Genomic DNA, 23,099 nt, shown 5'->3' on the forward strand with positions numbered 1-23,099 from the left:
GGTCTAAGTTTTCAACCTTTTATTGTAATTTTTGAGAACAAACTTTTGAATGATCATTCATCTGTAGGGTGTTTTTTAATGATCTATTTTTGCCTGAAGCCATGGACTCCATGCTTCCTCTTCATAGGAAAAAAAAACCCCTCTTGTTTCTGAGTAGTTTCCCAAATTATGTGAAGAGCCACGTTATAAGCTTCAAGCATATTTACCAAGTGAGTTAGCACCTTCCGCAGGTTCAAATCTTGCTTCTTCTGCCTTTAAGCTTTGAAGCCAGTAGACTGACAGTTTTTTGGGTTGATCTCTGGTAAATGCTGCTTTTACATGGTGTTACCATGGTAGCTGGGACATAGGTAGCCTTGGTGCTTGTCTAGATAAATCCCTTTCCTTCACGCATATGTCTGGGTGTTTGGGGAATTGGTCTGGGATATTCATGGGGGTTCTGAACTCCAAATTATCATTGGGTCCTGTGAAATAGTCAAGTGGAGTTTTTGAAGCATTGTCAACGGATGTGGAAGCCCTGATTGAAGTCATGCATGATGCCAAGAGCTCCTGTGATTATTTTTTTGGGTGACTCAGGAGCGGTGGTACCTGGTTGGGCAGGAAGGTGATGCTGATTCCTGCCTGGGAAGCAGCTGAAAAGTTGGGAAGAGCTAAAATAGATCTGGGATCTGGACAAACCTGTCCTACAGTCAGGCTACACTTCAATATAGTCAATTTGTCTGGGAGGGAAGAAGCTGTTTTGGAAGGACTTGACTCCACTCTTCCTGCTCACACAAAACATATATGTAATTTAGCAAGCTAGGACAGAGCAAAATGCAGTGGCCAAGGCCTGAAAGAACCAGCCCAGCAGCTGGACGTGCTGGAGACAAATGCAGATCTGGAGCACGGCTTATAATTTGGAAGTTGAATAGCTTTTGAAACATCCCAAGGGATGGAAGAGGCTCTGGCTGTACCTGCCTTATCTGCTTTAGCCCTGTGAACAGCACTGACTTGTCTCTTAAAGGTTTTGTACATGATTTATATCTGCTTTAAAAGTTGGCTTCCATGTTAACGCAGTTGTCTAGCACCCATGATTCAGGCTTGGAGGAGTTTCTTGGGAGTCACAGTACCTATCCAAGGGTTTAATGATCGATGGTTGAATTGAGTTGTATTAAGGATATTTAAGTTTTGTGGGAACAGGCCAGTTAAAAATGGAGGCTTGGTTTTTTTCACCCTTTATTTCCAGGCAGAGCTTAAGAAAAGCTGAAGCCACCAGTGAAGCACAGGTAGATCTTGTGCTCCAGTGATAAACCTGCAGTATGGGGGTGGACAGGGCCTCCTTCACCCCATAAACACTTGATTGCCCTGAACGTGGACAGCCAAGGCATGTGTGAAAATACAGTAGTGGCCTGTAGCTGTTAAACCAGCCTTGAATATTTCTGGGGCTGAAGAGACATGTGAAATCTTGATGTGTCCCTTCAATAATTGGGTGCTGCTAATGTCCTGCAGCCTCATGCAGGAGCAGCCTCCTTCCCACCACCAGAGCTTTGCTGAGGGCTTCTCCCTTCTAGGAGGATGCTGTGAGCCTCCTGAATTAGAGAGCCCTGAGCTCCCCTGTATGGGTTAGTGGTTGCTGACCTCTCTACTTCTGTTGCACAACACTTCCACATGCTTACAAAACTTCCCACTTTGGGGGATTTTAATAGTTTCTGGGAATCGCTCCAGCCTGTCCAGGTCTCTGCAGCCTCCCCACCCTTGAGCAGATCAACACTCCCACCCAGCTGGGTGTCATCTGCAAACTGACTGAGGGTGCCCTCGATCCCCTCGTCTGGATCATCAATAAAGATGTTAAACAGGAGCGGCCCCAACACCCAGCCCTGGGGGACACCACTCGTGACCGGCCGCCAGCTGGATTTAACTCCCTTCACCACAAACCTTTGGGCCTGACCATCAGACAGTGTTTTACCCAGCAAAATGTGTGCCCATGGACTGGTTAGGGCTGATAATAAAATTTAAGTGTGAGGACTGATAATAAAATTTAACTGTGATAGTCTATCTACCTACTGGAGCAACCCCTCTCCTTTTGTTTCCTCATGGAGAGAGGTTTGTGACTTGTTTTCCCCAGTGTCAGTGGAAAATGAGACGAGGGCTTTCTCCTATGCACGCAAATCCTGAAGGGAGTTGAGGAGTGTTGGAGGAGCAGGGAAATCCCGGCTCGTGAGTTTTCCCAGCCAGCATTTCTGACTGGAAGCAGGCAGTGGGGATGCTGAGGTTTGGTTATCACAGAAAGCTTTGAGTTGGAAGGGACATTAAAGATCATCTTGTCCAATCCCCCTGCCCCGGGCAGGGACACCTTCTACTAGCCTACGTTGCCCAAAGCCCTGTACAACCTGGCCTGGAATGTTTCCAGGGATTGGGCATCTACCACCTCTCTGGGCAGCTTGTGCCAGGGCCTCACCACACTAATCATACACACTTTCTTCCTTTTATCTAGTCTGGTTGTTTCCATTCAGACAAAGCCCAGCCTTTTGACAGTGTTTTGCTGGTAGCCAGCGGAGGGGAAACCTCTGAGAACAGGCTAAAATACTCTTTAAACAGGTTAAGCTGCTTTTGTATGAAAAGAGCTGTTGTGAAAACCAGTCCCTTGGGGTTTCTCACCAGGACGTCAGTGCTGGCAGCCAAAATGAGCTCTTTTTCTCTGTTCGTGGCTATACTGTGCCTGTTGGTGACAGTGGCATTGTCCCCTTCTTGTGCGTTGCTGTGGCCATCAGTGCTGTCTTTGCAGACCTTGTAAATCCTTGGTCAGTGCTGGGTTTTCACTGACATGATTCTCTGAAATGCATTAGGCTGGAGCTCGGATCTACGTACCTGTGGCTGGAAATGCCACCAATGGGAGGAGAGTGGAAATATGGGGATTTCTGCACCACCTCTGTAGGGGAATGACTGAAAGAATCAAGGAAAAGCAGGAGGAGGTGACCAGCAGGTCTCCTGGGCATTGGGCTGGGCTGGTTTTGCCCTGCAGGGTTGCTTGGCTTGTGGTTTTCCAAGCATGGTGCCGTTAATGCTGGGAATATCCTTCAGCTTTGCATCTGGAAGTGACCCCATTTTGCAATTTCAACACAGGGAGGACAGGGGAGAGGAAGGGAAAGCAAATATTTGCATTTCTGCTGTTGAATCCATCTCGCTGATGCTATGATAAGACCCGTTCCTCTCTCATTCGAGTCTCTGTTCTTACTAAAGTATTTCTGAATGTACCATTTGTTTACTGAAAGTGGGTCTTATCTCCACGGTAGCTGGGAAGAGGGAGACTGTGCTTTGGCAAGTAGCTTTAATAATGGTCTGATTTGGCTCGCTTCCTTCCTTGTAGGAGAGCTGGCTTATCTGGGAGTGGCAGGGTGAGAGGTGCCATAAGGAGGAGGAGGAGAACGGAAATGGTGGCAAAGATGAGTTGGGGTTTGGTAGTCTGCTTGGCTGGGGGGTGGAGGAGGTGAAGAGGGCCAGCATGGTCTTAAATTTGGAAAACACCTTTGCACTGCTCATCTCCCAGGATTTTGAGGAAAAAGGCAAGGGTAGGACATTTTTTTTGAGCAAAATTGAATCCTGGTGACTACTGTATTTATGAAGTCATTGGTTTGAGGTTATTTTTTTTCTTAAACATCCCATACCCAAGTTGGCTATGCTTTATTGTCATAAATTTTATTGCAGTAATTATGGTGAGTCAAGACTTGCATCGGATATTCTGAAATTTCTGGGGAAATAGGTACTGGAGACGCCTTGGTGGTTTTAGGGGAAGAGAGAGTTGGCCCAAGTGGAGAAGCTTGCGATGTGATCCTTTTCATCTGTTCAGCTGAGCTTTGGATAACTCTGCAATTTTCCCACATGCCTTAGACTCCTGGTGCTGCCTCAGTGCGGCCCCGTCCCCTGTGATTGTCCCTGAGCTCTGCCTGTCCTCCTGAGGTTTTCTGAAAAGCTGAAAGCTTAAATTATGACTTTTCTGACATGGTTAGCTGATGAAAAATTCACTCAAAGTTCTAATTCCTACTCTTCTGGCTTCATTTTATTAAACAGCCTCCCCCCCCCCCCCTTAGAGATTTTACTTAAGGACTATCATGAGTATAGCTGAAATTCGATGTTAAATACCTGTTCAATAAAGGCTTATAAATGTGCTCAAAACACAATCATACTTGGGTTATTTCTGTTGTCACAAAGGAAAACATGGTTTTATGAGATCCAACTGATAGAAAAGAAATTACTCTTGTCCCCCACCACACCCAGCTGGGGTGGGGGAACCCTTTTCGGTTCCTCTGGGTGGTTTTGACATGTATGGAGAATAACTGTAGTTCAGATCATGAATTTCAGTTTAATGCTGTGGTCATGCTTGATGATTGTTCGTAATGAACAGAAATTTGCTTCTCAGTATGTTGGAATCATGGCACAGGATGCTTCTACAGGCAAGAGGTGCCTGTGGTTCTGCGTCTGAAAAATTGGCTTCATTTAAAGCAATGTTAGAAAGTGCCTTTAACTGCCCAATTTGAAGGTTAAAATACCTTGAACCAACTGTATGAGATTCACTGAGGGCAAATGCCGGGCGCTACCCTTGGGCCACAACAACCCCCAGCAGGGCTACAGGCCTGGGGAGGAGTGGCTGGAGAGCTGCCGGTCAGAGAGGGACTGGGGGGGTGAGAATGAGCCAGAGTGTGCCCAGGGGGCCAAGGAGGGCAACGGCATCCTGGCTTGTGTCAGCACTGGCGTGGCCAGCAGGGCCAGGGAAGGGATCTGAGCCCTGGGCTCGGCACTGGGGAGGCCGCCCCTCGCTGAGGGGGTTCAGTGTTGGGCCCCTCACCCCAAAAAGGCCATTGAATGACTCGAGCGTGGCCAGAGAAGGGCAACGGAGCTGGGGCAGGGTCTGGAGCACAGGTCTGCTGGGGAGCGGCTGGGGGAACTGGGGGGGTTCAGTCTGGAGAAGAGGAGGCTGAGGGGAGACCTCCTGGCCCTCTGCAACTCCCTGCCAGGAGGGGGCAGAGAGGGGGGATGAGTCTCTGGAGCCAAGGCCCCAGCGCCAGGCCCCGAGGGAATGGCCTCAAGCTGCCCAGGGCAGGGTCAGGCTGGCTCTGAGGAAGGATTTCTGTGCAGAAGGGGCTGTTGGGCGTTGGAATGGGCTGCCCAGGGCAGGGGGGAGTCCCCGGGATCCCTGGAGGGGTTGAAGAGTCGGGCTGAGCCAGCGCTGAGGGATCTGGGGGAGTTGGGAATGGTCAGGGGGAGGGTCATGGTTGGACTGGAGGAGCTTCAAGGGCTTTTCCAACATAGACGATTCTGTGATTCTGTGAACCTTTCTAGTCATGGTGTGAAGCAGGGCTGAGAGAGTTGCCCTGGGAGTTTTCACTCTGCAATTCTTAAACTCTGGGAATTCAGCTCTGTGGGCCACATTTGGCTTGGGGATAAAGCATCATCTCTTTAGTCTAAATTACTAATTGTAATTGTCCAAGTATGGAGGTGTCATTAATACTTGTCATATATGGAAGAGCACTGTCTGCTGGTCTCTCTGAAATGGATTTAATTTTTTTTTTATGGGCACCAAAAATATGTCATGCCTTGATGGGATGTCTCCTGAGCCCCTTCCCAGTGGTGGCCATGCTGCTGATGCCAAGGGGCTGTGGTCACTTGTCTGGTGCCATCGTGTGTCTCTGCCCTTGGCTTTCAAATGATACCAAGTGCCCTGCAAAGGGGAGGTGTTCTACAAGGCCATCTCCTGCGCTGGCATTTGCTTAATGCTCCAGCGTTTGTGCAGCATTTAGCACCAGGTATTTGGGGAACAGAGCTTCAAAGCGCAAGTTTTAGGCAGTTGAAGAAAACTCCTACTAAGAATAAACGCAAAGGATTTCCTAGACTGGGGAGAGAAATGTTAAAGCCTACTGCATCCTGTTGCTTATCCTGAACGGTGCTTGAGGTTTCATTTATATTGGTATGACCCTTTCTGACTCAACTGTTGAACATCCACATTTATGCTGAGAACTTCATGGGACTAGGAGCCTTCATCCAGTTAATTGTTTCATTTCTGTCTAAATTTCGGACGTGGCATGCACTTGAAGATGCAGGTGGGCACTTCACCAGCAATGACTTAACAAGAAACGCCTGTGAACAACATAATGCAGAGTGATTTCTCTAAATTTAATTTTCTGTCGAGGAGGAGGAGGATGAGCGTGATGTCTTTTCTTGCAACCCCTTGAGCTGAGGGCCATTTGGCTTGCCACAGCTTGTTTTTCCACCAGCTGCTGGGAAGAGGCTGGTGTGGGTGCACCACACTGTGAAAAGCAATAGGATTTCAAAGACTAATTGCTGTGGAATTTAAAATGTGTCTTATTAAGTGGCTATTGCCAAGGCGGGGATGCTAAAGACTTTGGAAACAGTTCCTAAAATACAAATTTGGGCTTATTGCATGACAGTTGTTAGGCAGAGAAGTCTCTGTTGATCTGCATGTGAGGTTTAAGAAGGCTGGAAAGGTTTGGGCGTCCGTGGCGGTGGGGAGGATTGTGCCTGTCCCCCTGTGACCACCTGACTTCCCCCCACGTTTGGGGCAATGCCAACACACTGTGCCATTTGTCATCTCCCAGGACTGACACAATGATATGTGCTTCACAGGTTGGATGGCTAGAAATGATGGCCAGACGTGGTGATCCAAGCAGGGAAATTATTTTTTTTTTCCCCCCCCAGAAGAAAGCACCTAAAAATACTTGTTTGAAAGTTTGCAGCAGACTGCAATTTCTCCATAAGGTGGGACAGGGGAAAAGACCTTCCACTCCAAGGGAAAGTTGAAAAGGCAGGCAGCTGGAATCAAGAGCAGCGATGAAGGGACATGCATTGCTTCAGCATCTCCCTGTTTTTTGTAGATCCCATCCCCTTCTGAGTAGTGTCCTAAATTGCTGCTGCATGCGTGGATGTGCTCAACCACTAATGACCTCTTCCAATGCCTTTGGTGGTCCCGTGGGACAAACCCCTGATGTGAGTGATGCTGTGGGTTACCTGGGGCTCCATGTCTGCCAGTTTGCCCATGGCAGTGGCTGAAGGTAGGAGCACAAGTTCAGGTGTCCCCATGTGACCACCAGCCCGTGGGGTTTGAAGGAACTTGGGTCTTGGGACTGAATATTTTGTCAAAAAGGGCAGAAACTTTTGGGCTTGTATGTTAGGAGTTGGGAGCTGGCAGCACAGTTTGCAATAGCTTTGCTTTCGTAGCAAAATGAACTGGGATAACGTAATGTTTCTTAAATTTATTTTTTTCCCCTTTATTTATCTACCTAGTGAAGTGTGAAGTCTCTTCCTAGAGGAGAGAAAAAAGTTGGAAAAAAGTTTGGTGGAGAGATGGATTTGAGTTACGACTTTGCCCTGACTCGATGAGCCACTCTCCATCTCTCAGGAGTTGTCTTGATGCACTCTTAAACCACTGTAAATTTGGGGTGCATTTTAATTTGTTTTGCTGCTTTTCTGACTGATAATCCTTCTTCCCCCACCTTGGGTGGTAGGAGTGGGTTTAATTAGTTTTGCTTGAAATGGATTGTAGTCCTCAAGCTGTGGTGGTGGGAGCTGGTGGCTTCAAGGCAAGGTTCACTGGCCAAAGTTTGACCATAAATGCGGGTCCTTCTCGAAGGGAAACACATCCCTCAGATGGGAACTGGGGTTTTCTGGTCTTGGAGACAAGCCCCTTGGGTCTGAGCTGGGGGATGTGCAGTCAGGTGGCAATCTTGTGGTTGGGTTGTCCCTGGAATGGTGTGATGCTGGTGGTGATGATAGGAAGAGCTGGGGCTAAGCCTTGCCTGCACTGAAACCTTGCACCCGGTGCCTGTGCCCCAGGGTAGCGGGTAAATGCTTGGAAGGAATAAAGAAACGCCCCTCTAACACGGAGAGGGACATTTAAATGAGTAAATACATCTGTTGGGATACGGATGTTGTCCTGTGCATTGATCCAAGAGGCACGCAACGGAGTGGCTTTGTTGTGGGGATTAGTGTGAGCAGCAGGAGCAGGGAGGTGACAGTCCCCCTGTGCTCGGCACTGGTGAGGCCACACCTGGAGCGTTGTGTCCAGGTCTGGGCACCTCAATCCCAGAGAGATCTGGAGGGGCTGGAGCGAGGGCAGAGGAGGGCAACGAGGCTGGGGAAGGGCTGGAGAATCAATGCTGTGAGGAGGCAGGGCAAGAGCTGGGAGTGTTCAGTGTGAGGAGGAGGAGGCTGAGGGGAGCCCTCATCCCTCTCTGCAGCTCCTGACAGGACATTGCGGAGAGGCTGGGGCTGGGCTCTGCTCCCAGGGGATCAGGGACAGGACAAGAGGGAACGGCTGGAAACTGCCCCAGGGGAGGGTCAGGCTGGGCAGGAGGAGAAAATGTTTCCCAGCAAGAGTGGTCCGAGAGTGGAACAGGCTGCCCAGGGAGGGGGGAGTCCCCATCCCTGGGGGGGTTTCAGGGCCGTTGGGATGAGCTGTGGGGGATGTGGGGTAGGGGAGAACTTTGTAGAGTTGGGCTGAGGGTTGGACTTGATGATCCCGAGGGGCTTTTCCAACCTGAAGGATTCTGGGATTCTGTGTGATTCAGAAGGAAGAAGCAGCACTTGGTGGCTGCAAGAACTTTTTTTAAAAAAAACAAAATTTATTTTCTTATTCCGTTTGGGGTGTTTTACTGTGTGGACACTTTGATGGTTCATGAGAGCAGCATCTGATGTACGTGGGAGTGTGTGTGCTGCTGGGACATCCGCCCTTCCAAGGGGAAGAGATAACCTTGGATTTGCCTAATGCTTGGGGGACATTGCCAAGTCAGGGTAGACATTCAAACCAGAAGGTGAAAGTTAGAAAAGATGCATTTGGTCATGTGGGTATGGGGTTTCTTTGGAGTGTGGGTTTTTTTTTTAGTTTTTTTGTTTTATGTGAGTGCAGTTGCTCTTCTTGCAACCCTTCCTCCACTTGGGCAGACTTCTGCATTTTGATCTCCTTCACTGAGCCCTTCTTTCAGAGAACAGACGCAGTTTTGCTAACGGCATCACCTCCCAAATCCTCCTGCAATTCAAAATTCAGGGGTTGGTGAAGATGTTTTTCCTGCATCCTTCCTTATTTAAGCTTTCATCTCCCCTATATTTACTAGAGGAAGTTATCTATGTATGGGATGTAGGGGGTGGTTTTCCAGGGAGCTGCTGTGTGGTGTAAATACAAGGCTGCAGGATAGCAGAGCTGGAAGATCTGGAAAGCCAGTATTTTAGCTGGACAGCGAATTTAAAAGGAAACAAGGAGGCAAACGTAGCTGCCAGCCTACCTGTGTCATACTGTCCATTTTATATATTAAAAGGGAAACCGTCCTCAGTTTGTCTTTCCTTAGAGATGTGTTTTGAACTGATTTCCTTAGTGTTTGCAAAATCTTGCTTATTGTCTTGGTCTCACTGGGGAGAAGAGACAAAGTGTATATATTAATGTAGAGTAACTCATCATATGAGCACGTGTCTGAGGTTTGGCATATGGACATCCAGGGAGAAGCGGAGCCGGGTACAAATCACCTTCCCAAAGACTTGGAAATTACTGCAGTGAAGTAAAAACGCAAGAGCTGTCCTTCCCTCCAGGAGATGCTTTCTCTGCCCTCACTCCTAAGCAAATGGATGTATATGAATATTTGTTCACCTTTTCAATTATTTTAATTAAAGTTAGTTATTCCAGCTTTGCTCTTGATTGCTGGTGCCATTCTCCAGGCATCAAATATCTTCTTGCTAACGAACCTTTTAATTTTTTAATTCTAACCGGTAAAGGTAGGTTGCTTAAATCCTTAATCAATTTGTTTTCCTTCAGTTGCTCAGCAATGAAAAGGATGTAGAGGTGACCCAGGGGCTTTTCCAGCACACCCTTCTGGTTAGAAAACGCTGAAGAAATGCCCCATAAATACAACTATAGGTCAAAACCCTTTTGAATTAAGCACACATGGAGTGGTGTTCCAAGAGGGTTTTTAACACGTTGAGTTCTGGGGAGGTGAGGGATAACTCTACAGGTTGATTAATCCAGTTACTGCTTTTTAATAAGGTTGAAAATCCACTCTGATGGAGAGGTTGCTCTGCAATTAAAGGTAGATTTTTGGTAGTGCTGTTTGGGCATGGCGGTGCCCGATGGGGAGGACAACTGAGCACTCAAGTAGGGGGTGAGATGTCATGTAACCTGAAGTTTTGAAGATGTTTGTGATGTGGGGCTGTAATTACAGCTGCTGTTTTTAACATTTCCAGCCGAAATTTCTGTTGTCCTCTGAATGTGTCCTGTGGCTGGGACAGCCCTGCACTGCAGAACCGGTCTCCTCCCAGGATAATTTTAGTATAAAATCATTTAATGGAGGGTGGTCACTGGGATAGGAACACGTTTATGAGTTTTCCTAAAGCGTTACAAGGCTACATTATAGATAGAGGACTGTGAAAGGCCATTTTTAATTACTTAAAAAATGGCCTTTGGGCTTTAATTAACTACTTTATTAATAATCAAATGTATATGGTGTATATTGAGCGTGTTTTGGATTCAGCCTATGTTCATCAAGGTGCTTATATGGAGTTCAGATGGAAAACGGGACTGTGAAGACAAGATTACACCACAGCACGGCTCAAGGTTTTGCTTAATTGAGCGTTAGGTGAGAGAATGGTAATTAATGCCAATCAACAAGGATTTGCAGACAGTAACCTGGAAGGATTTAACTTTTTGCAACATGACAGGCTGTTTGGTAAAAGTCATGCAATGGAGACACTTGGCCCATTCATGGGGTTTTTAATTTTTTAATTAAATTAAAAACAAGTCTGAAACCCCAGTAACTTTACTGGAATCAAAAAACCCCTCTCTGCATGGCTGAGTTAGGACCATGAATCTCATCATGATTCTCTTAGACACATGGTCAAGGATTTTTTTTCTTGATTCTGTGCAACGTGGCAATTTTTTAATGAATGACTTGGTAGAAGAGGTAATGAGCACTGGAGGAGTGGGTCGGGTGGGTGGTGCTGGCATGTGGCTGTGAGCATCCCATGGGTGCTGGACCCAGGGGGGATGCTCCAAACTTACGCTGCCCTGGGTGCCTGCAGCTCGTACAGCAGATGATGAGCATCTTGAAGAACTGAGCCAGGCCTGATAGAAGAGAAATTCAGTGCTTGCTGTGGCTCATTGGGATGGTGATCCCTTAACCCTGGTGATGGGTGGGACAGGACTTGGAGAAAGGTCTCACATGCACCAGATGTCTGGTGCCTCTTGGTGAAGCTCTCATGCTGGTGAATATTAAGTTTTGGAAGGGCTTTGTCAGAGTTTATAGCAAATCCTCCAGTGGATCCACGTGCTTTAAATCCAGACTTAGACATCTAGAGGGGCAACACTGCCTTGTATGCCGTGGTTTCATCAGGCTCCTGGATGCACCCTTGCAGCAGGCAGCAGCCTGCCTGTCCCACTGCTGGCTCTCAGCCTTCGCTGGTGCCTCTCCAGAGCAACGACAGGCTCCTGTGCTCAACCTGATGCAAGGCTGGAAAGGCACCACTGCAGAAGGAGACAGGCAGTGAGACCCCAAGTGCTGCCAGCTCCAGTTTGACAGGCACAACTCTCCTTAGAATGTCTCAGGCCACTGTGAGATGGTTTGTTAGTGATGAGGCAGGTGATAACATAATGACAGAATCACCTCGGTTGGAAAAGCTCTTGAAGCTCCTCCAGCCCAACCATGACCCTCCCCCTGAGCGTTCCCAACTCCCCCAGATCCCTCAGCGCTGGCTCAGCCCGACTCTTCAACCCCTCCAGGGATCCCGGGGACTCCCCCCTGCCCTGGGCAGCCCATTCCAACGCCCAACAGCCCCTTCTGCACAGAAATCCTTCCTCAGAGCCAGCCTGACCCTGCCCTGGGCAGCTTGAGGCCATTCCCTCAGGGCCTGGCGCTGGGGCCTTGGCTCCAGAGACTCATCCCCCCTCTCTGCCCCCTCCTGGCAGGGAGTTGCAGAGGGCCAGGAGGTCTCCCCTCAGCCTCCTCTTCTCCAGACTGAACCCCCCCAGTTCCCCCAGCCGCTCCCCAGCAGACCTGTGCTCCAGACCCTGCCCCAGCTCCGTTGCCCTTCTCTGGCCACGCTCGAGTCATTCAATGGCCTTTTTGGGGTGAGGGGCCCAACACTGAACCCCCTCAGCGAGGGGCGGCCTCCCCAGTGCCGAGCCCAGGGCTCAGATCCCTTCCCTGTCCCTGCTGGCCACGCCAGTGCTGACACAAGCCAGGATGCCATTGCCCTCCTTGGCCCCCTGGGCACACTCTGGCTCATTCTCACCCCCCCAGTCCCTCTCTGACCGGCAGCTCTCCAGCCACTCCTCCCCAGGCCTGTAGCCCTGCTGGGGGTTGTTGTGGCCCAAGGGCAGCCCCCGGCATTTGCCCTCAGTGAAACTCCCCCAGTTGGGCTCAGCCCATGGCTCCAGCCTGTCCAGGTCTCTCTGCAGCCTCCCCACCCTCGAGCAGATCAACACTCCCACCCAGCTGGGTGTCATCTGCAAACTGACTGAGGGTGCCCTCGATCCCCTCCTCTAGATCATCAATAACGCACGTAACCAATGGGTGAAGTCTTGTTGACCCTGGCAGAGAGGTTTGGTTTTGGTGGTTTTTGAAGAGTAGAGGAGCAAAGTGAGAATACAAGAGTTGTTGCACTGCCTGGACCACATCCTGGTCTCGCAGCCTACGAGGGGAGTGAGTGCTCCCCAGCCCGAGAGGGACTGCTTTTCCCTCAATTAAGACAGAATGGTTTGTTTCCACTGTCCCAAAGCACCTGAGGCTCTGCCTGTTTTTTCAACACCTAATGACTTCTAGAAGAGGGATTTTGCTCTTCAAGACCGTTTCTGCAGTGAGAGCTGGGCTGCGTGTTTGCCCAAGACCTTGGCTCTGAACCCATCAATCTTAATTAAACCTGCAGTAAGGAGAGACGCTGAGATGTTGAGGAAGAAATGGTAGGGGAGAGGATGGGAAGACACCAGTTGGCTGTTATTTACATGTGAGACTATTGATTAGTCCTGGAATTCATCCTGGAAATCATGTTTAATTAAAGTAAAGCTTCTGAGCATACCCCCTGTATTTCTGTCCCAGTGTTGGGGCTCACCTGCAGCCCTGCTCTTCTCAGTGCCAGATTTACCTCTGCTCTTGGAGATGAGGACGAAGCAATGATGAACTGAAGCCTTTTAGACTCCTCTTCATTGGAAATGCTGCTAACGAGCCAGTGGATAAATGCTGCAGATACTGCTTGTCTGAGCAGCTGAGTACTGCTCACCTGCTGTTACACTTTATGCAGATCACCATCTGAGTTAATTTGGGCAGGGGAATCAAATTCAGCAAAGAGAAATAGAGCAGATTTAGTGCTGGTGGGAGACATGGAGCCATCCATCAGCATGACAACTCTTCGGGGGAAAGGAAAATATCCCTGTAGCTAGGACGCATCGGCAAAGCACGTGCTTTGCTAGCTCAAATCCAGCAACCGCTGGGAGGAGCAGAGGTGCTCCCCAAAATCTAGGAGCCCTGCCTTGATGGGGTCATCGTCTGGGTGTGCATTTGTGAGCTTTCCCTGGGCTGATAGCATGAGGAGGATGGACAAAAGGAGACACACCGTGTGTTGTGCTCATCTGCCCTGGCTGTTTGGGTTTGTGTGTTTCTGTCAGCCCTGGGAAACACAGAAGTCACTCGTTCTCATGTTGAGGAATTGGAGATGCTTGTGCAGCATCCTGCTGCCTTTCCCTTTGCATTTAACACTCTCAGCAAGTTAACATTTGTGTTAAGTAGCTCAAAACAATGTTTTCTGTGTTTTTTAGCAAGTAAACCACAATATTTTATTTTGCTCTACCCCTTGAGCATGATACTGGGGTTGTGTGTGTCCCTTCCTGTGTGCTGAAATGTTGATTTGCCAATCACAACCTCCCCTTTCAGCCTTTTTGGGGTTTTGTGGTGAGGAAGAAGTGGGTATTTTCCTATTAGAGGTCCTTGTTGTGGATGAATGCTCTCTGGCCAGCCTGGGGGTGCTGAGCTCGGGCTGGAGATTCTGGGCTCGTGCGTGATGTCCCAGTATCGGGTACTGGTGCTGCAGAAATAAGGCAGTGGAGGGGTGTGCAGCATCCCGGTCTGGTCTGTACCAAGCAGTGAAACTCTCTGCCATCCTCTCCTGACCCTTTTGAGGGTTTGCCAGGCAGTGGTACCCAGCAGCAAACGGAGAAGCCAGCCTGGGGTGAGATGCAGGGGTCAGTGGATCCCAGAGTCATGGCACAGCTTGGGGAGCTCTGACCTAAATATGGGCTTTGCTTGTCTGTCAGGCAGGGGAGAGATCGCTGGGATGAAAATCTCATTCAGAGGATGGGAAAGGGAGGATTGCAGTTTGCCATCTGCCCTGATGTTCAATATTGTAAATAATAATAAATAAGTTAATGATGAACAAGTTGCTTAACAGAGAAGGTTTTGCCCTGCTGCTAAAGCACCTCTCCTGTGCCTCCCTGCCTCATGGACAAAGCAGATTTTTCTCCTGAGTCACTGCCAAGTGGGGTGGAAGGGATTTTTAAGGCTGCAGGAGCCCAGGAATGCCCTGGAGCTGGTGCCTTTCTGTGCCCTCCTGCTGACAGACCCATCGAGTGGCTCTTCCCAGCACCGAGGGGTGCAGCGGTTTGCACAAGCACATTTAGCACAGCTAAATAACTCCGTAAGTAACCACCTATTACGGGGATGTGGGATCCTGCTGTAGTAGACATAATGCCAGTGGGTGGGCAAAAATACTGCCATGACCCTAGTTCAGCCCAGGACTGCAGGCCCAGTGCAAATTAATGGAGAAAAGTTCATTTGCTTTAGTGCAGAGCTGGAAGGGTTGAGGTTAGTATCCACACACTGTGGTTGCAAAGGAAAGTCCTCTGTTTTTTTGCTGCAAGAGCCTCTTTAAATTATCTCTGTGGTGTTACCTTTAATAATGTTGGGTTTAAAAAAAAAAAAAAAATCAATAGGGAAAAGAAGAATTACATCCAAACTATGTGATGTCTGGTATGACCACTGTTAATTTAAGGTGGAGTTTGTATTTTGCTCTTTTTGCTTGGGAAAAGAAAAGTTTGGGAAAACTTTAGCTTTAGTAATAGCTTGTGAGAGCTGAGGGGAAGTTATTGGACTGTTTCAAAGTAAGCTGCTTAACCATTCACATGCTGTATATGTAAATGTAACTATTATTGAGGAAGCCAGGACTGAAGCTCGTGCTGTTTGCTCTTCTATATGTGTTTTTGTTATCTTCAAGGGCATCCAGTAATACTGGATCACGTTATTTCTCTGAACAACGTAGAGTGAGGTTGGCAATAAGCCCACTGCAGAGAGGGAAAAGTAGAAGTGTGCTTGCTTTACAAACTAAAAAAAAAAAAAAAAATATACATATTTGTCCCAACCTCCACCTCATTCTTAGCTGATGTGTGTGCACCTTTGACCTTCACATCTGTGTCTCTGGTTTCTACTAAAGTCCTTTCATAAGTTTTTCTCAACCTGCATGGAGGAACTTGGTTGTGAGATACTGTATCTTAATCTTCATTACTGAATTCCTAGTTGGTAGGCAGTCAGTGCTTTGTATTGTGGGTTTTCTGCCGTGCCCTCCCTCTGGCTGTGGTCACGTTGGAAGAATGCCCCTGGAAAAGTGCCCTTGACCGAGGAGCAGTGAAAACTTCCTGGGGTCAGCTGTGAGTATTGCCATTCCTGAAATAACTCAGGGGATTAAAACCCAATAATAATAAAGATGGATTTGCTGACTTCCAGCTTGCCACGAAGACCGTTGCAGCCACCAAACAGCCCAGACTAAACTGAGATAGCTAATTTTTAAGCATTTTTTTTTCTTAATTTAATGAAAAATTATACTCTTAATTTAGTGGAACACTGTTGGGTGTAGCTCAGACCAGCGTCACTTTGTGCTGTGCTGGAGCATCTGCCAAGCACATTGGTCGGAGTTTGCTGGGAGTGCCTTTGACTGGCACCAAGGGCTTTCAAACAGCAAAACAAAACCTGCCTCTTTTAATTTAATGTTGGTTTTAATCTGCATCTGCAGCAGCAGCCACCTGTTAAAATCTAAATCAAATCAGGAGGTGGGGATTGAATTTATTAAGCTTCTGCTTAAGCTGAGTGGAATAATGCAAGAGGGCACTGAATCATTTTGGTTTTACTGGGAATCTGGTTTAAAAAAACAAACAGAAACCCCAAAACAAACAGATTTTTTTTTTTTTTAAATTCTGTTTTTTCTTGAGAGGCTGAGCTTGCAGACCTCTTAATGATTAATGTGAACACATCATTCAAAGGCATCCTCGAGGACTAAAGAAGTGCTTTTCTTTCTGTCCTCCATCCAGAGGAGTGTCAGGAGGTTAAGTGATCTGCCCAGGGTTGTGTCTTCTGAGCCTGAATTCAGTCTAATCCTCCGATCCGAGTGCTTTGAGATAGACCCTCCCTGCCCTTTCCCTTTCTAACAAGCTCCTCCAGAAGATCAAGAGGTTGTTAAAGCTAACGAAGCCAGGACACAGCGTGTAAAGTGGAATAATCATGCTAGAGGTGAGATTATGGAAGTAGAGGTTCACAAAGATGCTTTCCTCCTGCCTAGGGTGGGTACCTGCCTGGGGGCATGGTTTTGGTGACCTGGTGGCTCTCATCTATGTGAATTTAATTGGCAAACGCACGGCCTGTGAATCTGCTTTGGAGGAAGCAGGTCGCAGAAGTCTAAGGCAAGGCAGGCAGGTGATGCGAGAGTGGTGCTCCCGTGTGCCCACGCCATGGGCTGCCTCCAAGCCTTGGCGGGTTTTAATTAAAGCTCGCCTTGTAAAGATCTAAGAATGACAAAGTGCTTTTATTTCAGCGCTGTATGCTTTGACATACTTGGGATTTATGGGTGAAAGGGAAGGCTTGGATACAGGTTTGTGTAGCAGCCTGGAGGGTTTGCTTCTCTGCTGGAGCACAGCAAGGAGGGGAGGATGGTGAAAATGCACAACAACAACAAAAAACCCAAAACAAAACGGTGGTCCCCTTTTTGGATGTGCGTATGTGCGTGCATGCACAAGAGCACAGCATTATAGATGCTTGGGGAAATACATTCATAACAGCCTATTCTCTCTAAGAGCCCGCAGCTGTTTAGCAGGATGGGAAGTGCTCGGTGCGGGCAGTGCTCGTGCTGGAGCAGCGATCGCGTTTGGGATCTCCCAGCTGGGGAATCAGTCACCCTGAAGGCTCCTGAGACCTTGCAGACACCTCTGCCTTAGTGCCTTCTGTACTGTGTGATCCCTTGCACGTGTGTGTAGACACAGAGTCTTGGAAAATCAGTGCTGTTACTAATATTCTGTAGTTTTGTGGTCAGGGTGGCGGCTGGGGTGGGAAGGTCACCACCACCAGGTTGTAGGTCCGTCCCTGGGTGGTGGATGCTGGGAGCTGATACCCTCCACCAGCGATTCAGCTCTGGAGCCTCGCATCTTGCCCGGGTGTTGGATGGCTCCTGGCCATAGCTGGCGATGAGCTGTCAAGAGAGGCCAGTGTGAACCTTGTACTGCTGCTGGAAGTAACCCCAAATTTCATCCATGATAGCATGCACAAGCACCACTGTGGTTCTGGGGTTGCTTTGGGGTCAGCGTGCCCCTCTCTGTATCCAGCTGTCCAGGCAGGTCCATGGCTCAGCCCAGCCCTGTGTGCAGGTGGAGAATTTGCAGCCAAGACCAGCAACATCTTGTTTTTGAGGCTGCCTTGAGCTGGGTACATCCTGATCCCCAGCTATTTTGGGCATTTCTAGAGCGTGTTTGACCTTTCTCCTGCCGGGAGAGAGCTGGCACCGGATGAAACCATGGTGGTGGGGATCTAAAGGCAGGCAAGGTACTTGGCAAGAGGGGAGAGAGCCACAGCAATGGTCTGTAAAGCCCTTCCCATGGTGTTGGAGCCTGGAGAAACTGCAGTGAGCTGCATGGGGTGGGGAAAGATGAGTGGTGCCATCACCATCTCACCAGCTGCACCTACTCCTTTCATGGTCCAGCCAAAGATGGGGTTCCTGGCCGTGCTGCAGGGATGTTTCATCTCTTGCAATGCTGCTTGCTGGAGGGGACAGGGGAGACTGGCCTGAGGGTCCTGGAGCGGCCATTCCCCGTTGCAGCTTCCCTTTCTCATGGTGGGACATACACTGAAGGCTCATGGTGCGCTGAGAAAAATGTATTTATTTTCTTTTTTTTCACTTCCCTGATAAAACTGCTGTTCTGGCAATACATTTGTGTAGCTCCATTAACATCTAAAGGTTCCCGCTGCTGTAGCTATTGAGGAGCTCTAAAAATAATTACACACAATACATATAAAAATCTATTGCTCTTCAGCTGCAGAGCAGGCTGTTAGGCAGTTGCTGCTTTAATTCTTGGGTCATGTATTGTGTTTGTGTCACTACAGGCATTATTTGGCCATCATGTGCTGAAGGTTTGATTTTAAGATGAAGGCCAAAACCATCTTTGGTGCTATGGTGCTGGTGTTGCTTGGGTTTGTTGGGATGTTCCCCAACAGCTTTTGTTTTGTCTAAGTTTATATAGCTCTTTTTTCAGTCAACAGGAAGAGTTGGGGGGAGACATGCCCTCAAATATTCCTATAAATAAGTGGTTGTTGAAGGATTCCTGCTGACTCTGTGTTGGTTGGCTGAGACCAGCATAAGACTGCCTTTATGGGTCCATGTCTGGCAACAAAAGCCTGACTCAAGGTGGCTTCCTGTAGAGATGAAGCAATTTTCGGTTCCTTGTTCTCAGAACCTTGCCTGGCAGCCCCACAAGCAGGGAAAATGGTACCTGCAAAAAAAGAAAGATGAATGTAGAGGGTGAGGGAAACCTGTGCGTGGAAGTTGCAGCATTAGTGCTGGGTCTGCAATGTGTTTATCCCAACTCCTGAGAGCAAACGCTGGAGGTCTCAGCACAGCACCGGTTACTTGTTCAGCACTGGGAGATGCTTTTGCACAGCCTGGGCAGAGTATTTATCTCTGCATCATAAAAGCAAATTAAATCTCATTAGCAGGAGGTGTTGTGGCTCCAAGTAACAACCATAATCTCGTTACACGTGAGCGGTGCTGCTGGCTCGTGGATTTTGTCCCTTTGTGGACACTTTGGTTGGGCTGTCTGGGTCCAACGTTGGGATTTCCTCTTGGAGGCGTAAGGATTCTCCAAACTTTGGAGAAGCTAAAAAAGTTAAATGTTGCATCTAAGCATTTTTCTGGAGCCTTGAAGCGTGTTTGCAGGTTCACCTCCAACCGCAGAAGGTGGCCTTGGTGTCTTCTGTTGACTGCTTTAGCACCATGGTGGTGGGTTTGTGTTAGGGCTTGGTCTGGGGGGAGCAACCTATCGTTTTGTGTGAAACAAACATGCTTTGGTGTATGGCCTGCTGGTGGGGGGGATTGCATTATTTCATAAAAGCTTCCAGAAGGCTGGTTTATTTTTTTCCCCAGGGAAATTAAATTTCACATTTACTTTGCGTCTGTACCCCGTTTTGCTGGGTTGGTAACAAGCCGGTGTACACCTCATCCAGGAGAAGTCTGATTGAAAAATCTGACTTCTTGTCTAGAATTTACAACAAAACCTAAAATTAGAGATATTTATTTTTCAACTGAAATAAATGGTTTATCTGCACTGACTTTACAATGAGTGTGGGATTGTATCCACAGTGAATTAATTTATTGATGTTTCAATTTCTGAGGTTTCCTTGTCTTTAAGCTTTTTCTTTCTTTTTCCCTCCCCTCTCCAGTGCACTAAAGTTTGGATTCCTGACCCTGATGAAGTTTGGAGATCAGCAGAAATTATCAAGGATTACAAAGAGGGAGATGAAAGCCTCCATCTGAAACTTGAAGATGAAACTGTAAGCTTTTGAACGTCATTATTTTCAGTAATTTAAAGCTTTGAATTAATGTGTGAAGAAGCCTGAGCATCTCATATTTTTTAGGAAGTATTTTTAAATGTGTTTTATTGCCTTAGCACTTCCAGCTTTTCCCTGCCTGCTCCCTCCCCAGACACTTGTGTTAAAGTAGGTTGTGAGAAAAGTCTTTGACCTCTCTCATCTCTTTTCATCCTCTGCCAAAGTTGTAATAGTCTGTGATATCAGAATGATTTTTAAAAATTATTATTATTATTATTATTATTATAGTGGCAGTGTGTTAGAAATAGTAGTTTATGCTTTTTGCTGCTGAACGAATTGGTAAAAGTGCAGCTGGTGGCATCTACTCAAGCTTGGGTACAGATGGAAAAATCACACAGAGTGCAGAATTGACTGCTGTGCAACAGCTTTCTCCACGCCTTGGTTTTTCTCTTTAAGTGTAATCTTATGTAAACCCCTTTTTCTCCCTTAAAAAAAGAAAAATTAAAAAGCTCTAAAAGACAGAAATGAGAAACTCATTTAAATGTAGATGTTTTTTAGCAAGTGCTGCTTTCAAATGCATGAACAGCCCAGGCTCACGGCATGTGTGCAGCCGGTGATAAATCATTCCCAAAGCAGGACGGAGAGCAGCTGCCTTCTATCCTGCAGAAAAAGCTCATGGGGTGAGATGTTGGGTAACAGCAAGGGGATTGCAGATGAAGTTAACCATGGCATTTGCATTAGCCGCGAAATTTGTGTGGTTTATGGGAAGGGAGCAGTCATGCTACATACCCACCACGAGGTGCATTTCCCATGTGTGATGCCTGGTGTAGCAGGAAGAATAAATATATTTTTCATGAGGGATTCCACCTAAACCAGCTTTCTTCACTGAGCAGGTAGAGTTCTCTTAATTGTCTAGAGGGTGATCTGCTCTGTTGCTTAAAAAACTTAATAGAGGCCACTTTCTCCAAATTGAAAATGCTCTGAGGAGGGTGAGTAATTCACGTCCCCTGCCAGGCAAACATTTCCATACTGCGGGGAATGTTTTCACCATATTACTTAATGGGAAGATGGAGAACAGGAATGAGACACGCTTGATTAGGCTGTTCATCAAAACAATTCTTTGGGAGCAGCACAAGCGCGGGCTGTTTGCAGTACGTGAATGTGCCAGGCTTGCAAAGAAAGTCATTCGTGTTGCAATCTGCGCTGAGCGCGTTTTGGTTTGTACGTGGAGCTGCTGGTTCTGCTGGGGTCAGCCCCGGCTGCATGTGTCCTCCCCAGTTAGCTCTTTCACCTTAGGGCAGGTTTCTGAGGAGAGTGAAGAATGGATGATGCTTCTCTTGGAGACACTTTTTTCCTCTCCGTGGTTATAAATCTAGATAGGAGATGCACAGATGCCACCTCACTGGCTGTGGGAAGCACCAGGCATGTTCTTGTAGGACCATGAGTCACTGCCTCTTGCTTCTTGGTGGGCTCCCTGCCCAATAGCCCTGTGGTTGGACCTCCTGGATTCACCATCCTGTGTCTCAGGAGGCTGAGGGGAGACCTCCTGGCCCTCTGCAACTCCCTGCCAGGAGGGGGCAGAGAGGGGGGATGAGTCTCTGGAGCCAAGGAGCCAGCGCCAGGCCCCGAGGGAATGGCCTCAAGCTGCCCAGGGCAGGGTCAGGCTGGCTCTGAGGAAGGATTTCTGTGCAGAAAGGGCTGTTGGGCGTTGGAATGGGCTGCCCAGGGCAGGGGGGAGTCCCCGGGATCCCTGGAGGGGTTGAAGAGTCGGGCTGAGCCAGCGCTGAGGGATCTGGGGGAGTTGGGAACGGTCAGGGGGAGGGTCATGGTTGGACTGGAGGAGCTTCAAGGGCTTTTCCAACCAAGATGATTCTGTCATTCTGTCTATCAGTCCCTCTTCCAAGTCTCTTCTTTGTCTCTAATGACATGATGTGTTGTGCTCATAATGCTCATGACAGGTGTGTTTCCATCATTCCAGTCATTCCACACAGCAGCCTGTCCCTGTCTCCCAGTGGCATCAGATGCCACAGGGGTGACCCCGAGTGCAGATTTTATAGGTGCTTTTTCTCTTGCTCCCGAAGCAAGAAGATAGAAACCTTGCAGAAACCAAGCAGCAACGCTCAAGCCTGTGCAAGAAAATGGTGACGAGTGTTAAAAGCACTACAGCCTTCAACTTAGGGGCAGTTTTCATGAGCAGCACTAACGGGTGCCCTTTCTGGGGTGCCCAGCAGAGATGGGTGCCTGAGTGCAGGTGGGCGCCCATCTCATCCACAGCAACTCCTTCCATCCTTCCTTCTGGTTGAGATCTTCAGCTGTTTTAATACAAGGGGGCGAGGGGGAGTTTTTGTTGTTGTTTTTTTTTTTTTTTCTCTTAAATCTTGATATTTCCCTGGAAACCAAAGGGACTAAGAAGTCCTGCAAGGTCTAGCCTTCTTGTACAGCTCGGTTTACAGTCAGCAACATTAAAGTACAAGGAGATTAAAGGATTACTGTGTGTTGTAGATGGTAGCTTGATAAGCACATCACTGTCACGGTGAAACACAGGAACATCTTGTTTTGGGGTTGTGTGAGAGACTGCTGCCTTCTGTGGGTCCTCCACAGATTTGATGTTTTTCTGTTTGATGCTTTTCTGTGTGAAACCTTGCCTGGACCCAAGTCATGTTGGGCTGAAAAGCTTTAGTGAAGGGGAACAGCGCACGAGTGCATCAGATAGAGATACTGAGCATACATGTCTTTGGGGGATTTGAAGCTGTTGAAAGCCTTTTGTTCCTGACAGCCAACATGCATTACCCAACTGTTTAGTGCTTCTCTTTTGTCCTTGTGCTTTAAGTGAATTTTCATGATTTTGTGGTTTCTGGCTGTACTCTGTATGCAAGAGTAATCCTTCTGAATGAAGAGCTGATTTTTAAATATCACAAGGGATCCCTGGTGTGTTTGCCATTAAGATGTGAGACTGAGTGCAGACTCCTGAAAATTGGCATTGGCAGCGTGGAATTGGAGTATAAAACCAGCCTGAGGTTGTCAGACGTGCTGTGTGAGCCTTGTCCTTGTGCACTTGGGTCAGCTTTTCATGTGCTGTTTGCACGGGCAGTGATCCAGTGCTAATGCAGTGGTAGTGGTGCTCTTCTGCTTGCAAACTGGGATTCCTCCCTTCTGCTGGGAGCTGAGCCTCAGGACGCCTTCCTGAGACACCCCTGGGAAGCAACATCACAGGCAACTTTTTTTCTCTCTACTGTCAAGGAAAAAAATGACACTTATTCTTTCGTTGGTGCCTCTGCTGTTCAT

At 48.0% G+C, this 23,099-nt stretch overlaps 1 protein-coding gene across 4 annotated transcripts in view; it reads left to right on the forward strand.

The window, feature by feature from the left end:
* MYO5B (myosin VB) overlaps positions 1–23,099 on the forward strand; it is a 163,327-nt gene that overhangs the window by 13,234 nt on the left and 126,994 nt on the right. For all 4 annotated transcript variants that reach the window (XM_074931366.1, XM_074931369.1, XM_074931367.1 and 1 more), the window contains exon 2: positions 19,707–19,817. In XM_074931366.1, the coding sequence (XP_074787467.1) occupies positions 19,707–19,817 (111 nt within the window). The remainder of the gene's footprint in view (positions 1–19,706; positions 19,818–23,099) is intronic.

The sequence above is a fragment of the Athene noctua genome, chromosome Z, assembly GCF_965140245.1.
Source record: "Athene noctua chromosome Z, bAthNoc1.hap1.1, whole genome shotgun sequence".
In the NCBI taxonomy this organism is placed as follows: Eukaryota; Metazoa; Chordata; class Aves; order Strigiformes; family Strigidae; genus Athene; species Athene noctua.